The sequence below is a fragment of the Sceloporus occidentalis genome, unplaced genomic scaffold (genome assembly GCF_023333645.1).
Source record: "Sceloporus occidentalis isolate IW3139 unplaced genomic scaffold, rSceOcc1.0.p SCAF_3, whole genome shotgun sequence".
Classification (NCBI taxonomy): Eukaryota; Metazoa; Chordata; class Lepidosauria; order Squamata; family Phrynosomatidae; genus Sceloporus; species Sceloporus occidentalis.
The window spans coordinates 104,806,802-104,825,783 of record NW_028316983.1 but is presented as its reverse complement, the minus strand read 5'-3'; the positions used below and the strand labels follow the sequence as shown (position 1 = coordinate 104,825,783).

The window sequence follows — 18,982 nt, the reverse complement described above, 5'->3', positions numbered from 1 at the left end:
TTCAAAATAGTTCTTTAAAACAAAATTTCAAAACTCAACAATATGAGAGCAAACCATTTAGTAATTTTTACTCCAGTGTTCAGATATGGCCATTAATTTACCCAGATTACAATTCCATTAAATGCAAAGCTTCATACATACAGATAGCATGCCAAAGCAGGCTTTGGGCTAGTGTTTCACACACAGAAGCCTCCTGTCCCACATGCCAGATCACTTGTGAATTTGAGAATACCTTCAAAAACAGAAACATGTGTACTGCCTAGGCTAAAGCCTCCAAACACCTGAAACAGCTCTCTAGATCACTTTTGTGCTAGTATTTTGCGTGTATACCAACATTAATTTCATGCTGATACACAAAATTTGTTTTTTAAAAGAAGTCTCAAATACATCAGATAAATCTTGTAATCAAAGGGTCTTTGTTTTGCCTTTTACTGCTGCTTGGAGGAACTGCAGTTCTCCATGACATGAGGGAGAAATCTTCCATGATTTGGGTAGTGAGTATTTAAAAAAAACAATTTGATTTAAAACAAACATAAAACTGTAGTCAATCAAAAGAGACACTGACTTAAGAAGGTGCCGACAAGAACAATTTGGATTCTTCGATCATGGGCTGCGGTTTCGTTGGGGGGGCGGGGAGACAATATTAAGGAAGACAAAAGGGCTGGAGAAAAAAGTCAAACTGTCATAGAGGAAACAAGACAAATAGTGCAAGGACCCAACAGTGGGAGGCAAAAAAACTTGCACAGGCAGCCAGTAAAGGGGACCCATGGTCTGTGATGTCTGTACACTAATGCACAGAGCATGGGAAATAAGCAAGATAAACTCAAACTCCTAGTACAACAAAGCAAATATGATATAATAGGCATCAATGAAACCTGGTGGGATGAGTCTCATAAGTGGAATGTAGAAATAGAGGGGTATAACCTTTTTAAGAGAAATAGGCCAAACAGGAAAGGAAAGCACTATATGTCAGAGATATTCACACCAGTGAAGAGATCCAGGACATCAATCGTGGAAGCCAGGTGGAGAGGATCTGGATAAAAATTAAAGGGGAGGTAAACAACAAGGATGTTATGGTGGGAGTCTACTACAGACCCCCAAGTCAGGTGGAGGAATTGGATGATGCCTTTCTAGAACAGATGACTACACACTCAGAAAGGAGAGATGTAGTAGTGATGGGTGACTTCAACTATCCTGATATTTGCTGGAATTCCAACTCAGCAAAATCCTCAAAGTCTAGCAAATTCCTCACTTGCCTCGAAGACAATTTCATTATCCAAAAGGAGGCAACAAGGGGGTCAGCTATTTTATATCTGATCCTAACCAACAAGGATTATTTGGTTAATGGGGCGCAAGTGTTGGGATCATTAGGTGGAAGTGACTATGTTCTCCTGGAGGTTGTTATACAATGGAAAGGAGAAGCCAGGCATAGTCAGACACGCATCCTAGACTTTAGGAGAGTGGATTTCAGTAAACTTAGAGAAGTCTTGAGGGTGATCCCGTGGTCAGAAATACTAAAAGAGAAGGGAGTTCAGGATGGATGGGAGTTTCTCAAAAGAGAGATACTGAAGGCACAATTGCAAACAGTTCCAGTGAGAAAGAAAAATGGGAGGTGTCTCAAGAAACCAGGATGGATGACTAAGGAACTTTCAATTGATCTAAGTTTTAAATGGAACATTGTATAAGAAATGGAAAAAGGGGGAAATAACGAAAAAGGAATTCAAAGAAATAGCAGGCATGTGTAGGGGTAAAGTCAGAAAAGCTAAAGCGCAGAATGAACTCAGGCTTTCTGGAGAGGTTAAAAAGAATAAAAAGGACTTTTTCGAATATGTCCGCAGCAAAAGGAAGGAGGAGGAAACGGTAGGGCCACTGCGTGGAGAAGATGGCAAAATGCTAACAGAAGACAGAGAAAAGGCAGAATTACTCAACACCTTCTTTGCCTCAGTCTTCTCAGAAAAGGAAAAGGGAGCTCAAACTGAGGAAAATGGAGCAGAGGACAGAATAGGGGAATTTCAGCATAGAATAAGCAAAGAGATAGTACAGGAATACCTGGTTAATCTAAATGAATATAAGTCTCCAGGAGCAGATGAACTACATCCAAGGGTATTAAAAGAACTGGCAAATGTAGTATCAGAGCCATTGGCAGTAATCTTTGAGAACTCCTGGGGAACAGGAGAAGTCCCAGCAGACTGGATGAGGGCAAACGTTGTTCCCATCTTCAAAAAGGGGGGAAAAAGAGGATCCCAACAATTATCGTCCAGTTAGTCTGACATCAATATCAGGAAAGATTCTAGAGCAGATAATTAAACAGAGAGTCTATGAACATCTAGAAAGCAATTCCATAATCACAAAAAGTCAACACAGGTTTCAGAGAAAGAAATCATGCCAGACAAATCTGATCTCTTTCTTTGATAAAATTACCAGCTTGGTAGGTGATGGGAATATTGTGGATATAATATATCTTGATTTCAGTAAGGCCTTTGACAAGGTTTCCAATGATATTCTTGCAAACAGGCTAGTGAAATGTGGACTAGACAACATAACTATTACATGGATTTGTAATAGGTTGACTGGCCGAACCCAAAGGGTGCTCAACAATGGCTTCTTTTCATCTTGGAGAGAAGTGACCAGTGGGGTCCCACAGGGTTCTGTCCTAGGGCCAGTGCTATTCAACAGATAGATCTTTTTCAGTGGTCTCGGGTGGTCAGACCTCGTCTTCTGTCCCCTTATCTGTTGGAGTTTCTCAGGGCTCTCTTTTGGGTCCCCTTTTGTTCTCTTTATACATACTCTCCCTTGGCAAACTTATCAGTTCTTTTGGTTTCTCCTACCATCTGTACGCCGATGATACCCAGCTGTACCTTTCCACCCCTAATCTTTCACCAGAGCTAGAGCAGCAAGTGTCGTCATCATCATCATCATCATCATCATCATCATCATCATAATTTGTTTTATTTATATACCACTATTCCAAAGATCACAGCGGTGAAACAGCAAGTAAGCTAACCAGCAAGTAAGCTAATTTGCCCCCAACAGTCTGGATACTCATTTTAGCGACCTTGGAAGGATGCAAGCCTGAGTCGAGCTTGGGCCCTTTTGCTGGTCTTGAACTCGCAACCTTGTGGTTTGGAGTGAATGGCTGCAGTACAGGCATTTAACCACTGCACCATCCTGTTTAACATCTGTCTCCCACTGGATGCACCATCGGTGTCTGAAGCTCAATATGTCCAAGACTGAGCTTCTTGTTTTCCCTCCTAAGCCCACCCTTCACTATTCCTTTTCTATTTCCGTCAATAACATCTCTATCCAGCCGGTCCAGGAAGCCCGTAGTCTTGGTTTCATCTTTGACTCCTCTTTGTCATTTATCCCCCAGATCCAGACTACAGCCAAAGTCTGTAGATTTTTTCTCTATAATATCGCCAAAATCCATCCATATCTCTCAGCTTCTACCGCAAAAACACTGGTCCATGCCCTAGTGGTCTCACGACTAGACTACTATAACCTCCTCCTGGCAGGGCTTCCTCTCTCTCACCTCCACCCATTAATTTCTGTTCAGCATTCAGCTGCACGCGTTATTTCACTTGCTCGCCGTTATGATCATGTCTCCCCTCTGTTGTCTTCCCTTCACTGGCTCCCTCTTCCTTTCCGCATCAGGTACAAACTTTTGCTACTCACTTTTAAAGCCCTGCATGGGCTGGCCCCTCTTTATTTAACTGATCTTCTCTCTCCCTACATCCCTACTCGCATTCTCCGCTCTGGTAGCCAAAGTCTCCTCTCTCAACCCAGGATTTTCTCTGCCCCATCCCGGATCAGTCCCTTCTCTCTTGCTGCCCCTCATTCCTGGAACCTTCTTCCTCTGCATACACGGCTCATCACTTCCCTAACCTGCTTTAAGGCTGAGCTGAAAACCATATTGTTTAGGGAAGCATTCTCAGGGAATTTGTGATTGTCATCTGGCTGTCTGATAATGTTTGATGTGATGTGATCTGCTTTTATATTTGATGTTTTTAAGTTGTCTTTACTTTTCTACATGGTAATTTTATCTATTCCTCTATTTAATTGTTATTATCTTAGAGTGTACGCCTTGGGCAGGCTTTTATATTTACTCCTTAATTTTACTGACTCTGTACAGCGCTGTGTATAATTACAGCGCTCTAGAAATAAAGTTTAATAATAATAATAACATCTTCATCAATGACTTAGATGACAAAATTGGGAGCATACTTATCAAATTCACAGATGACACCAAATTAGGAGGAATAGCTAATACACCAGAGGACAGGATCAAAATTCAAAATGACCTGAATAGACTAGAAAGCTGGGCCAAAGCTAACAAAATGAAATTCAACACGGAGAAATAAAATGCACAGATATAGGATGGGGGACACCTGGCTGAATGAAACTACATGTGAAAGGGATCTAGGAGTCCAAGTAGACCACAAGTTGAACATGAGTCAACAGTTTGATGCGGCAGCTAAAAAGGCCAATGCAATTTTAGGCTGCATCAATAAAAGTATAGTGTCTAGATCAAGGGAAGTAATAGTGCCACTATATTCTGCTTTGGTCAGACCCCATCTGAAATACTGTGTCCACTTCTGGGCACCACAATTCGAAAAGGACATTGAGAAACTGGAGTGTGTTCAAAGGAGGGCGACTAAAATGGTGAAGGGTCTGGAAACCATGCCCTATGAGGAATGACTTACGGAGCTGGGGATATTTAGCCTGGAGAAAAAAAGGTTAAGAGGTGATATGATAGCCCTGTTTAAATATTTAAAGGGATGTCATATTGAGGAGGGAACAAGTTTGTTTTCTGCTGCTCCAGAGAACAGGACCCGGAATAATGGATGCAAGCTCCAGGAAAAGAGATTCCACCTCAACATTAGAAGGAACTTCCTTACAGTAAGGGCCGTTCAACAGTGGAACACACTCCCTCGGAGAGTGGTGGTGTCTCCCTCCTTGGAGGTCTTTAAGCAGAGGCTGGATGGCCATCTGTCAGGGATGGTTTGATTGAGAGTTCCTGCATGGCAGGGGGTTGGACTGGATGGCCCTTCTGGTCTCTTCCAATTCTATGATTCTATATCTTTTCGGTATGAAAAGAAACCCTGTGACAAAATCTTGTACAGAAAGCTGAAGAAAGAGAAATCTCGAGTCCCACCAACTAGATCTGTACTTTATGCCCAGAGAATGGACTCCAGGAAAGCCTGAAGTGTACCAAAAACAACAGTGTTTCCTTATTATTCTCCAGTATTGCCCAGAGCAAAACAAGCAAGGAAGCCAAGGACAATTTTCTATGCCACACACAATGCATTCATTGGTAAGTGATCTGGCACTCTGCCAAAAGGACCAATCCGAGCTTGAACAACAACAGTCAAAACAAACTGAAGAAGCTGACATTTTAACTAGACTTACATCAAATGCACAGAACTACCATGGCCAAGACCTAATGGAAAACAGAACACTAACCATGGGCTGATCTTCATCAGTGGAATTGGTGCACAGGTAAAAAATACTGTTAGCAGCAAGAAGGATTTTCGGCCCCAAACATCAGACAGAGCTCCAATCAAGGGGGCGCTCAGGAAAGACAATAAGCCCTGTGAAATAAATATAAATACTTTAAGTGAAAGAAACACACACACACTGAAAAGGGGGGGGGGAGTAGAAAGGCTTAATACCCTGATACACACCCAAAGCAATGTGTGGGTAGGTGGGCTAGGAGCTGTTACGGTGTTACAGATCTATCTGCTATTGTATCTACCACTTGGTCTGCTTTCAAGCCAGGAAAGTTGTATTCTAGGGGAGCCAACAGTAAGGAATGTGTCAATGAAAAGAAGACCTGAAAGAGGCAAGCTGTGGAAGTGACAGGCAAGCTTTTCAAATGATATTCTTCTCCCCACCCACTGCTTTCCTCCCAAATAGTGCAGCACCAGAAGAATTCCTAGCAATCCTTTTTAGCCTATAACTTTGTCATGGGTAAAAGACACAAGAATGTCTTCAGTGCACAGGGTCTAGTATAAAGACAGTCAATGGCAGGATTGCCAGACATAAGACTGATTCAACATTTTGAATCCCCAGCGTAACTGGCAGCACACTCTACAAGTTACTGAGCCATTTTCAAGGCAATGAAATAATCTCCTTAATAAGACAAAGTTACCGACTCAACAATGATATAATGTGTACCTTTGGCATTAGACTGTCATTCTATTCAACTGAAACTGAAGAGCAAGTTAAACATGCAATCTTTCCAGAACAGCAAACTCAGGAGAAAGTTTAAAGTGGTGGTGGAAGTCTGTGGCCAATGAAGGAGAAGACTAGGATAACAAGAATGTTTAAATATGCATAAATGGAAAACAAACTGTTTCTGACATACAACAGAATGTTGGAGAGCAAGTATTATCTTATGAGAAGGATGTTGCAAAACTGACAAGATAGGATCTGTATGGGTCATTTGTGTTTGTGTGTTGCGAAAGTGTACTCAGGCATATCTGAATACTAATGGAGAGATTTCTGAAAGCAAATTATAGAAGAGTGGCACACTGAGATCAGATGATGTAGGGTATTTTAGGCATAACCCACTTGTTTGATCTTACCTTTACTCCTTGTATTAGGCCATTCATTAAAAATGTGTGCTTTGGGAAGGTTTCATGCAGAACCTGTAAAATAATTATGCACATGTCATATTAGTGGAGAACTTATAAAAATTTAACATACAGTCTGATTCCCTTCATAGCAAAAAGTGATTGGCAATGCTAATGTAGCACTGAAAAAAGGCGTATCAGTATTTGTTATGTACACTGGAATGTTTCATGTAAGAAGGGGAAAAGAGGGAGAAGAATGGCTTAGTTCTACTTTAGGGGTTGCAGCTTTACAACATAATACATAGTGAACTGTAGTACTCCAATAGGAATATGTTTCTAACAAAAAACCTGCAACTGCTGAGGCACCTAAAACCCACATTAGGCAAAAAACTGCAACCATGAGGCATGTACTTATGTGGCAGAAGTCCCATTTCTCTAGCCTTTTAGATATGCAGCCCACGCCTACAGAATTTCAGCACAGGAAAGCTTTTAAGAGTTAGTATAACATGTCATTTGGATAACAAGTCCAGATCTTCTTTTATGACTACAGAACAGTGCACAATAAGCATCAGTTACTATGCACATACAGGAATAAACATTAATCATCAAGAATTTGTTTGTTAACCCCATTATCTTTTTTGGTACACCCTGCAGAATTTGTAGTCATATGATACTGTAGACCTTTTCTGCACACAGAATTTGAGACTGTGTATTCTTGGTGCTTCACAAAATTAATTTGAAAGAAAAATCAAGTCTTATAGATTACTGGATAAGCAAAGAATAAGTCTATAGAAATAAAAAAATAGGATTGGTGAGAATACTGAGGGGTTCACTGTGGCAATGTTTAAATAGATTATAAAACCTTCACATGAGAAGCTGGTGTTCACTCAAATTTAAATGCTTGGATGTTTCCCTCTGCAGTTGATAGTTCAAGAATGTAGTTTTCAAGAAATTCACTGACCAAAAACAGATTTGAACTGTGCAGTCAGTGGAGGTTGTCACTGGAAGTTCTAAACGTATTCATGGCTTGAATACTTGTTGCTCTTAACTCAAGGAGACGCACTGGGTCAGTTATTGAATGGTTACTCAATATACAAGCAAATCCCACTGATTCAATGGGTCTACAGCAGTCAGGACTAACAAGAGCATTCAGGCTCATATGCTTTTATTGTTTGAGCAAAAGAGCTTGTATACTACAGAAATGCATTCTCGAATGCAGGGACAGGTGTATACTGGACTCTGGATGAAGCTGGACTGCAATTCTCATTATTCTTCACCACTGTCCATGCTGACTAAAACAGGAGGGAGGTGCATGCATTCACCATCCCTGCTCTCAAGCATTATGTTTATGCTTGCTATCGAAGTTAGCTAAGAACTAAAGTCATAAACTATCAACTATAATTTTTATTTCATACTAAGATGAGGAAGCATTTTCAAAGACAAGTATATTTGTTTAAACCTTTCACCAAATACATAATGAGCCAGTTTTCCAGGAATATATTACATGAATATTTCTTTGAGAACAAAATGCTTGCCTGAGTACAAATCTCACTATAATGAAATGTCCCCTGCACACATATAACATCTTTTGCCAAATACATGAATAACAACAAGTCACAATATTGGAAGGTAAACAGAACAATGATTCATTTCTTACATTTTCTTTTATTTTTACTTTGTGAAACCCTACCTTTTGCTCTTGTATGCTTAGGAGGCATAGCTGTCCCCAGCACTTGCACCTATTCTACTACTGTCACCAACTCTTAAGTACAGTTGCCTCTTCGTATCTGCAGGGGTTCCGTTCCAGACTCCCCCTCAGATGCCAAAACCTGTGGTACCTCAAGTCCCATTGTTTACAACGGTAGTGTGATGTGCACATGGTCACACTGGCATGGCTATGTGCACACACTGCCACTGGGGAGAATGGGCTGGTGCCATCTGCAGATGCTCCAATCAGCGGATGACCACATATAATAAGGGGTGACTGTACAGTTATTTAGTGGCAAATTTAACTGTTTTCAAGACAAATGGTTTACAAAAATGCAGGCCTAAGAGCAGAATGATAAGGTGGCAAACTAACACTTTTCTATATGTTTTTACTGCAAATCTCTTCAGTAAAGACAATTTACTGAATCATAAAAGATGATTTCTAATGTACTGAGGATGCACACTCCTCAGTTTGCAAAATTATAGTTTAATTAGTGAAAGTGAGCAACAAGGCCATACACTCCCTACTCACACATATCCTCCCAATTATTCATATCTTTGTTTAAAGCACAATAAACTTTCCTAATCAGGATCTTAAATGCAACTTCTAGCATCAAGGAAGGTAGGAGCAAGAGACTGGTGTGAATATATGGCCATCACTTGCTTCCATGGCTATGAAAGCCAGGAATTCTACAAGTCCAATGTGAACTAATGACTGATGTTGCTCACTTGAGCCAAAAAACAACTGAAGAAAACTTTTAAAATTTGTTAAGCAAACAGCAAAGCAAAGTACTACTTACCACTAAAGTAGGTGCTGTCAGGAGTCCCCAAGCAAAAAATTCCAAAAATATAACTATCACAGCATGGTAGACGCTAGGCGAACCTATTCCTTGAGGCTAAAAACAAGAAATATGATTATAACTGAGTGTTTAATAGGTAATGTACAAAAATGCTAATTACAAGGAGGAGGGAATGAATACAAAGACGTAAAACAGCTATCATTTCTGTCCAATGCAGCACCCGCCAACTTCTTTCTCTCCAGACAAGCTGATCTACAATTTCCATCATCCACAGTCAGCAGAGTTTAGAAATGTAAACCAGCTACTTGGTGGAGAAATCATGGCTCTACCACCACAAATCCACAAATAACAGTTTGGTCAGCCAAACTTTGCTATTCAAATGAGATCAAACCATTATATTAATAAGCCATGGTTTGCTATAGTGGGACATGAACATTTATTAAGGAACATGAATAGAGAAATCCAAAATGTATAATGGAGAAGACAGAAGGGTATGAGGCTTGGTGCCCTTGGCACTTAAAACCAAATCAGTCTTTAGAATTATAGCTGAATGTAGCCACAGGGTAAACATTAATGCTGTAAAATTTTCTATACAATTACACAGACATGAAGAATTTCCACATCTACAATGAACAGATATGCTAACTATTAAATAGCTCCGCTAAAGATCTAATGCTTGTCCTTTGTGAATATTTTCATTTAATTTCCCAGGAGAAAAAAATACAGTGGACCCTTGTTATATGCTGGGGTTTGGTTCCAAGATCCCCCGTGGATAACAAAATCCGTGGATGCTCAAGTCCCATTAAATATAATGACATAGCAAAATGGTGTCCCTTATAAAAAATGGAAAATCAAGGTTTGATATTTGAAATTTATACTTTTTTGGAACATTTTCAAACCGTGGATGCTTGAATCAGTGTATAAGAAATCCGTGTATAAGAAGGGCTGACTGTATAAGCAAAAAAAACCACGATCATCCACTACCCATCCAAGACAATTTATCAACCACACAGCGATGTGCAGTATGATAGGGCAAGCAGCATAAAACTGAAGAATGCCTTAGGCGCTGACAAAACGAGGCCCTCTAGAATGGCAGTTGCCATCAGCCCTAGTCAGTATGGCCAATGGTGAGGAACTCTAAGAGTTGCAATTCAGTAACATTGGGAAGGCCAGACTTTCCTCACCCCTGACTAAGAAGATTGCCATAGTCCTTTGCTAAAATGATGGTTAAGGTAAAGCACCTTAATGAAAGGGAAGAACATTAATGTCTAGGAGTGATTATTACTGACCACTGCATCTAGGGACCACTGTATCCGATATATGTATTAAGTTTTCTAACTTACTTCATTTCTTCAATAAAATCCTATTGGAGAAAATATTAAGAACTGAAAATCTTGACTGCTTCAGGTTTTCAACTATACATTAAATAGAAGTGAGCTGTGAGTAAGTACACACATCACAAAAGCATCCAATTTTGTATTAAATGCGTAAAATAAAAAGGAGCATTTTAATGGATGTATTATTGGGGGGCTCTCCAGCAGAGTAAACTAGAACCTGATGATCTGAATTCCAAAACTACAGACTAAGTTCTACATCTACATGGCAAAGAAAAATCACAGTTAAACAGACACAGTTCACATCACAGCTCCACATAACTTCTTCTTCCCATAAAGGGAGTACAAAGATGCAACAGCTGGAGGGCTTTAGCTGTCTCTTTAGAGGACAGAAAGATTTACACAGGCAGCATACAGACAGGCCAAAATAAAGCTGCTTCAGGTCACTTTGGAGGTATGCTGTTTAAATGATGCATGCATCCTAAGAGTCCAGAAGCCGTGCCAAAGCCACACTCCAGTCCTAAGGACTGGAGTGTGGCTTTTGCATGGCTTCCGGATTCTTAGGACACATGCATCATTTAAACAGCATACCTCCAAAGTGACCCGAAGCAGCTTTATTTTGGCCTGTCTGTATGGGCCCACAAAGAGTTTGACTATCTCATCCCTTCTGCCCACAATGGTGGATGGAAGGCAGACTCCCAAAAATCAGATAAGCCTTAGCTTTCCCTTTAATGCTGGTGAGGGGAGGAACAGTTCTGCCCTTTCCCCCAGGAAAAGAGGTTCAGAAAACCCATACAGCCCAGTCTCTAGTAACTAGCTCCAAATAAGAACAAGATGGTAGAGGGTGCCCTGGTGTGTTTGGCACATTATTGCCCATTTTAAAAATCTTTTTGCATATAACCTCACCCTGGCTTTCAAAGGTGCAACACAAAATATGCACCTGGTATGACCTGGAAACAATAAATTTTGGGGTGCTTATCAAAGCTAGCCCACATTTGTTGAGTTTCATATACAGTGGACCTTGTTATCTGCTGGGGTTTGGTTCCAGGAACCCCTGTGAATAACAAAATCCATGTATGCTCAAATCCCATTAAATACAATGGCATAGTAAAATGGTGTCCCTTATATAAAATGAAAAAATCAAGGTTTGATACTTCAAATTTATACTTTTTTGAATATTTTCAAGCTGTGGATGCTTGAACCAGTGTATAAAAAAATCCGTGTATAGGGAGGGCCAACTGTATACACATGTAATGAAAGATAGCAAATACAGCACTAAAATTACTCCCCTTTAGTTATATGTGCTCTGCCTCCTGCATCTGCCTACTGGATGTGTTAAGGCACACTGACACCTCCAGCACATGATCATGCAATATAGTGGAGCGCTCTAGCTACTAGCACCCCTCATACTTCCTTCTTCTTGTAAGAGGAAAATATCAAAGACACTGGTCTGAAACAAAGTGAGAAAGATGTAACATGTGGTATAAGCCAGCATCCTGTAACACTTCTTTCTGAGAAGTCAAGAGGATTTTGCAAACAACTAAGCCACTGAAGGTGGCATGTAAAATATTTCAGAATATCAAAGTAGTTTCATATATCTAGTAACAAAGATCCTAGAACTGTAACTTCTAAGCCCTTGCCAAAACGATCTAAAGTTTACTCATCTCCTGATATATACAAAATCTGTACAGCACATTTCCTTAAATTAATTAATTAATTAATTTTATATGTGGCCTTCTCCTAAATTGGACCCAAGGCAGCTCACAAAAGATACTTAAAAAACAGACAAAAGCAAACACCTCAATAAGAGGCCTCCCTGGGTACAGTTACATATTAAAAGCCTGCTTGAAAAGAAAAGGTGAGAGCAGGGAGGGAACCAGCCTACCTTCTTGTGGGAGGGAGTTCCAAAGGGTGAAAACAGCCACCAAGAGGCTCACAGAGAGAAAGCCTTCTCCTGAAGATTTTAAGGGGATTGGCAGGTTCATCTGGGGAGCTGCGGTCTTTCAAGGGGTCTGGACCTAAGCTGTATAGGTCATAACTAATGGTCTACTCTAAACAAATAGGCCAGGAATTCATACAGTACTGCCATGAACTATAACATATTTGGCTATTTTAAAATTATGATACGTTTAGTGTTCCTTGGAGAGCGTTCATTCACAGTGTGGAATAGTAAGATTAGTATGCGCTAAAAAGCTAAACATAAATGACAAGAACATTTCTTAATAGCAGCACTTGAAAGAATAACACACTAACTGGAAAACACAGCATCATTACCCATGTTTATTTCCACATTCAATTGATCATGACAGTTGTATATATTAACACAAAAGCCACTGATGTCTACAATCAAAAGTGCTACTATTCATGAAGGGACTGGGTATTCAAGCTGCACATGAAGATTACGATGCAAACACAAGGTAACTCCACTTGTATGCTCCCTCCTCCTACATGCTTTTGAGCTAAAATATAATCTTCTGGTCTACACTGGCAAAGTAACATCTTGATCAAGCCAGGAAAGAAGACAAGCTATGAACTTCTCATGAGAGAAGGAATGTATGAGATACATCTTCATAATACCAAGCCATGGTATGTTGGTACATTTGAAAAACATCTGATACTGGTTCTGTAGCATCACAGACAAACATTCTCCTGACCTTGCTAGCATAGCTCTATAAATTAGCAGTGAAGCAGGTTCAACCTGGGCATATCTACATGTAAAGCGTGCCATCTATCAATCATTCTTGACATGTACCATGGCCACCTGTAACAGCCCGGTCTGGTGTCCTATTGCCACTATCTGACTCATCTCTTCAAGGACAGAAAAAATAGCTTTGTGAACAACCAAGTCTTCCAGGTAGAATAGAGCACTAGGTTGGAACTGGTACCATCTTTACTGGCAACATAACAAGGGTTACAAACATCACAGGTAGCCAATTGCCCAGATTCTTTGGAGGAAGAAACGAAAAACACTTGAACAATAATTTACAGATTCGTCACAAGTTCAGGCTGGCCTCCTGTTTAGAAACCTGACATTGGCTACCAAAAAGGGGGGGGGGGGGAGGGGGCGACCCTTGAAACTGATGTCTATAGTATCTAAAATGTGTATTCCAGTTCCAGCAGTTGCAACAACAGTTTGAAAAAGACGAACGAACATACACAGGAGGAAATAGATAAAGAGGAGAACTTGTTCTGTAACTCTTTGCAAAGTTGAATCAAAGTCAGGAAACGTGGATTGTTTTAAGCAGAAACACCGAACCCAAGGCTGATACTTAAACCTATATCTTTTCTCTGATCTGTTTTAACGCAACCATTCTCATAAAGGCACTGGCAATGTCCAGAAGGTCCCCAAACGTCAGGTCCAAAGTGTACATGTTTTTTGGGCAAGGTGCCAGAACTATCAAAACTGTTCCATTCAGTGCAATTCAATCAACAAGACATCATGTCCTGACTGCTTAGCAACTATAAAAGGGGTGGGAATCATGCAATCCTCCAGAGGTTGCTAAACTTCAATCCCCTAAAAGTCTTAGGTAACACAGTTAACAGCAAGGAATGCTGGGAATTGCAGTTCAACAAGTGCTGTAGATATGTATGATTCTCCTTTTGATTTAACAATAACAAACATTATGAAGAGAATGCATCTGTGCTTCAACACATCATGTTCCAAAACCCACATATTTTTAATTGTCAGGTTTACACTGGTTTTAGTGTCAATAATTTAAGTCCATTTTAATTTTGATTTTTGTGCATGTTTTAACTATACTGTACTTGCTTTGATTTGTAAACTGCCTTAAGTCCCAGCTTTAGAGGGAAAGGCAGTGGCAGCTACCACCATCATAACCAGTTTCTGTAGTACGACCTGCCTGTGTCTATTTTCTATTTCTGTTTATAAATCTAATCCCAGCTGATTTAAAAACCCTAAAACACAATAGGGCTTTGTCTTAATTATTCTTTGTGAAAGAATGGCACGCAATCCCAAGGTATGCCATCTGAAATGTCATCTGAAATGGAAATAAGCAGCTTAAAAGCTGGCTGTATAGCCCCAAACATAGCAAACTCAACTTGGGTATTTTTAAACTCCTGCAGATATGGCCACATAGTTCAATCTGATGCAAGTAACCCAACATCCTTGTTTCAAATGGCACCAGCTAAACTCTTCAGTGTGGAAAGAATATTTAGAGTAGGAGTACACAATGTACAGTACAGCCTTACAGATATTAGTTTTTTGTGGGTTTTTCAGACTATGTAGCCATGTTCTAGAAGAGTTTATCCCTGACGTTTTGCCTCTTCTAGAACATGGCCACGTAGCCCGAAAAACCCACAAAAAACCAATGGCAAGGGAGTTCCAATTGAGCAAAATAGAAACAAGTGAAGTATATGGAAGAGAATCTCTTAAATGTGATTTTTAAAAACACAGATGATGTTTCTAAAATGGTGAAAAGCAGTGGAATTGAGCAACTGCTCTACCTATGTGAAAACTAGTTCTCAAAGTTAAGCAAAATTAGATGTGCATATACAATATTCTAAAAATAAGCTTTAAATATAATTAATTACATGTCAAAACATTCTACAGGGTTATTTTTAAGTCAAATATTTTACTCTTTTTCTTCAAAAATTTTGTAATATCTTGATCTATTATTTACTTTTTACAAACAGGATATTTTAAGATACGTCATTTACTCCTTCAAAGAAAAGTGTCAATCACATCAATGGTAAGACATGGATTTATCTACTAAACAGGATACTGAAATCCAGAACTTTGGTCAAATCAACGTGCTATTAATGTGCACAAGAAATTTCCTTGCACTTGAAGGTACAAACTGGAACATCCCACCTGAAAAACCACCATCAACAGAATCAGCTGAAGACTCAGATAGTAACATCCACCCTAAAAACTGCTTCACATCCAGCCAAGACTGTAAACAGGAGACCTGTCCCTAAAGATTCAGGAATACATTCACTGGAGACTTTAATTGGTGGCAATTCACTGATATGTGAGGACACCTGCACACAGGTACTCTTCATGCTTTATATGTTAATCACAGAAAATAGTAATACTGGTGTAGTCATGGGTTAGAGATTCCAATTCTGGATTCATGGCCAACTAAGTAAATGAACTCAGACTCAAATCAGTCACTAATTAAGCCACACCAGTTGTCTCAGAAACTGTCCTTCCTCAACTTCAAAAAACAAACAAGCACACACAGACACAAAAACAAAAAGTTCCAACCTGACAGAGCTGAATTGACATCACAAAAGTGCTATTAAGAACAAGAAATCTGAATACTAGAATTGCAGAATGACAGAATTTTAGCATTGGAAAGGACCGGAAGGGCTACCTGGCCCAATCTCCTGCCATGCAGGAACCTACAACTAAAGCACTCCTGAAAGATGCCCATCCAACCTCTATTTAAAGACCTTCAAAGCTGGAGAGTCCACTACCCTCTAAGCCAATCGATTCCACTGCTGAACAGATCTTACAGTAAAAAGTTCTTCTTAATGTTCAGGTGGAATCTTTCTTGTAATTTGAATGTACTGCTTCATCTTTTAGCCCCCGGAGCAGCAGAAAACAAGCTTGCTCCACCTTCCTTTCAGATATTGACAAGCTTTGTCATCTCTTCATCTTCTCTTCTCCAAGCTAAACATACCCAGCTTCCTAAATTGCTCCTCAAAAGAGTAATTTGCAGACATGTGATTAGCTTGCTCACCTTTCTCAGGACATGTTCCAGCCTGTCAATACACTTCTTGAACAGTGGTGTCCAGAAATGGACACTGTATTCCAGGTGAGGTCTGACCAATGAAGAATAGAGTGACACAAGACTTCCCTCAAATGGGACACTATGCCACTGTTGTTGAAGCCCAGAATTGCATTGGGTTTCTGTGGGCTGCTGCATCCCACTGTTGACTAGTGTTTAGACTGGGCTCCACTAACACCCCTCAATCTTTTTTTCACACATATTGGTTTCAATCTAAGTGTCACTCTTGCCATATTTGTGTATTTAATTTCTCCTACATAGATACAGTACCTTACAATTGTTGTTGTGTGCCTACCAGTAGTTTCTGACTTATGGCGACTCTGAGGCGACCCTATCATGGGGTTTGCTTGGCAAGATTTGTTCAGGGGAGGTTTGCCATTGCCATCCTCCGAGGCTGAGAGAGTGTGACTTGCCCAGTGGGTTTCAGGGCTGAGCTGGGAATCGGATCCTGGTCTCCACAGACGCAGGCCAACCGTTATGCCACGCTGGCTCACCTTACAATTACCTCTGTTGAAATTCATCTTGTTATTCTTGGAGGGAGATGTAGCTTTACTTACTGACAGGAACTTTAGATTTCTTCCCCCCCCCCACACACACCACCCTTTAACTGTTCTAAAGTGACTTGAACCTTTTAACTATTATAGCACTTGGTATGGTAGACCACACCACCACCAAGACTAATAATATCTGAGCTACCAGATGGCTTCAGAGACAATCAAGAACACACAATGGGTGAATAAATGTGCACCTTTGTGACTCCAGCATGACTGCCTCAGTAGAGAAAACACTCATGAAACAATTCTCCAGTGGTGGCCAAGCAAGCGAGTGGTAATGGGGAAATCCACCCTAACCTTCCCCCAAACATCTGAGGATTAGATGTGAACAGCCTCCTAACATCAAGGTGGAATTTGTAGCTTCCACACATGCCCCAAGTGGCACAAAATAGAAACAAAGCCTAGGAACAAACTAAAGCAAAGTCTACAAACCGAAGCCTCTGAGCCAAAACAGCTCCCCAAAGGCAAGAAGGGAGAGAAAATAACAAAACGCACTGCAACACCATGGCAGGGTGAGGCATTCCCCGTCACAAGTCTCTCCTTAAGTCCAAAACATACTGAAGAAATAATCCAGTTTGAGACCACTTTAACTGCCCTGGATCAGTGCTAGAGAATCCTGGGAAATGTAGTTTATTGTGGCACCAGGGGTCTCTCTGACAGAGAAGGCTCAGTGTCTCCAGAATTCCCTTGTATTGAGCTGAGGCATTGAAAGCAGTCTCAAACTGGATCATTTCTGCAGAAGCAGAAAGAGAAGCCCTGATTTTGTACATATCTCCTCCTGCAACATTTCAGATTAAAACACAGGCTTCCTTTTCTAGTGATGCTTAAACCAAAGGCCTTCCTTGCTGCAACCACCCTTCCCACCATTTAGGTCCCTGAAACTGCAGCGTGTTTCATATCCACATCTTCTGCAACAAGTCCTCCTACAAGGGACTGTCATGGTGTGTTACTAAACTGTCAGCAACGCTTCCTTTCTGACACATGTCTAACCCGAGTATAATGGTTGTATCAGCTGCCCATTGGTATACTGCTCTCTAGGAATCTCTAGGTCCTCCAGCGCAACTCTGTGGTCAATGTCCAACAGGCACTGCCCATAGAACTGCTCTGGAGGAGCTACAATGCCTAGTAGAGTACTCTCTCTAGGGATCTCCAGGTCTTTCAGCAGCTTTTGGTTAAAGTTCCCTGGAGGACCTAGATATCCCAAGAGAGAACATATTCATCTAATCCGCAAATATGGAGGGATGAGTGTAGTTTTATGTAGTCTGTGGCTCATGGCGATCCTAAGGTGAACCTACCATGGGCCTTTCTTGGCAAGGTTTGCCCAGAGGAGGCTTGCCATGGCCATCCTCTGAAGAGGCTGAGAGAGTGTGACTTCCCCATGGCTGAGCAAGGATTCAGACCCTAGTTTCTAAGCTTCTTATTGCTGTCATTTGAAGCAATATTAACAATGACACTCCCCTAGAAAGTCCCCTATTTGTTTGTTGCGGTGTGGCTTCAATTCCTAAGTGCTGTGGAGACATAACACGGTTTGGCAACGCTTTAATTCTTTGTCTGGCTCTCTGCTATGGAATTCTGGGAGTTGGAGTTTGTTGTGGGGCCCAGAGCGGAGCTTTGCTCCAACTCCCAGAATTCCATAGCAAGGAGCCAGAGAAAGATTTAAAGCGGTACCAAACCGGGTTATTCCCCCAGTGCGGAGCCCCTTCCTTGCTCCTTCTGCTCACCGTGCCTCCGTCCTTAATGATGATCTTCTTGGCCAAGAGGATGCTGCGGTTGGCGGCCCTTTTCTTCTTCTTCCCCGCCTGGGTCATTTTACCATCCTCCTGGTCAAAGGGAGGCGAGAAGAGGCAGAGGAAAAGGAGGAGGCGCCTTCCCTTCCCTTCCTTCCCCGGCAGCCGCCAGGACTTCGCCTTCTCCTCCTCCTCCTCCTCCTCCTCGAAGCAACCGCTGCTTCTCTCTCTTTCCTTAGGCACCCGCCGGCGCCGCCATCTTGGAAAGAGAGAGAGAGGAAGAAGGAACAACAACTCCGCCGCCAGAGCAGCAGCAGCAGCAGCAGCAGCAGCAGCGGAGCTTCACATCACGCGATCTCCCCATTGGTCAGGGGGAGATACACGTGAGCAATGAAGCTCCGCCCACACTGAGCGCAGGAAGGCAGCCAATGGCCGTTCGATGACGTCTCCTTAGCCACGCCCACTTTGGGAGGCGGCACGTGCGCGCGTTGGTTACTCAGGAGATTCCGTTCGAATTCTGAGGCGGAGTAACCGC

The 18,982-nt window shown here is 41.3% G+C and overlaps 1 protein-coding gene across 1 annotated transcript in view; it reads right to left on the bottom strand.

Annotated features, from left to right (window-relative positions):
- The window catches only part of LOC149316525 (solute carrier family 71 member 1), a 32,025-nt gene extending 13,256 nt beyond the window's left edge, over positions 1-18,769 (bottom strand). Inside the window, exons 1-4 of the mRNA XM_089515746.1 lie at positions 18,442-18,769; positions 9,080-9,175; positions 6,585-6,647; positions 5,461-5,588 (exon numbers count right to left, since the gene is read on the bottom strand). Coding sequence (XP_089371872.1) covers positions 5,461-5,588; positions 6,585-6,647; positions 9,080-9,175; positions 18,442-18,528 — 374 coding nt within the window. The 5' untranslated portion in view covers positions 18,529-18,769. The remainder of the gene's footprint in view (positions 1-5,460; positions 5,589-6,584; positions 6,648-9,079; positions 9,176-18,441) is intronic.
- Between the last annotated feature and the right edge of the window lie 213 nt (positions 18,770-18,982).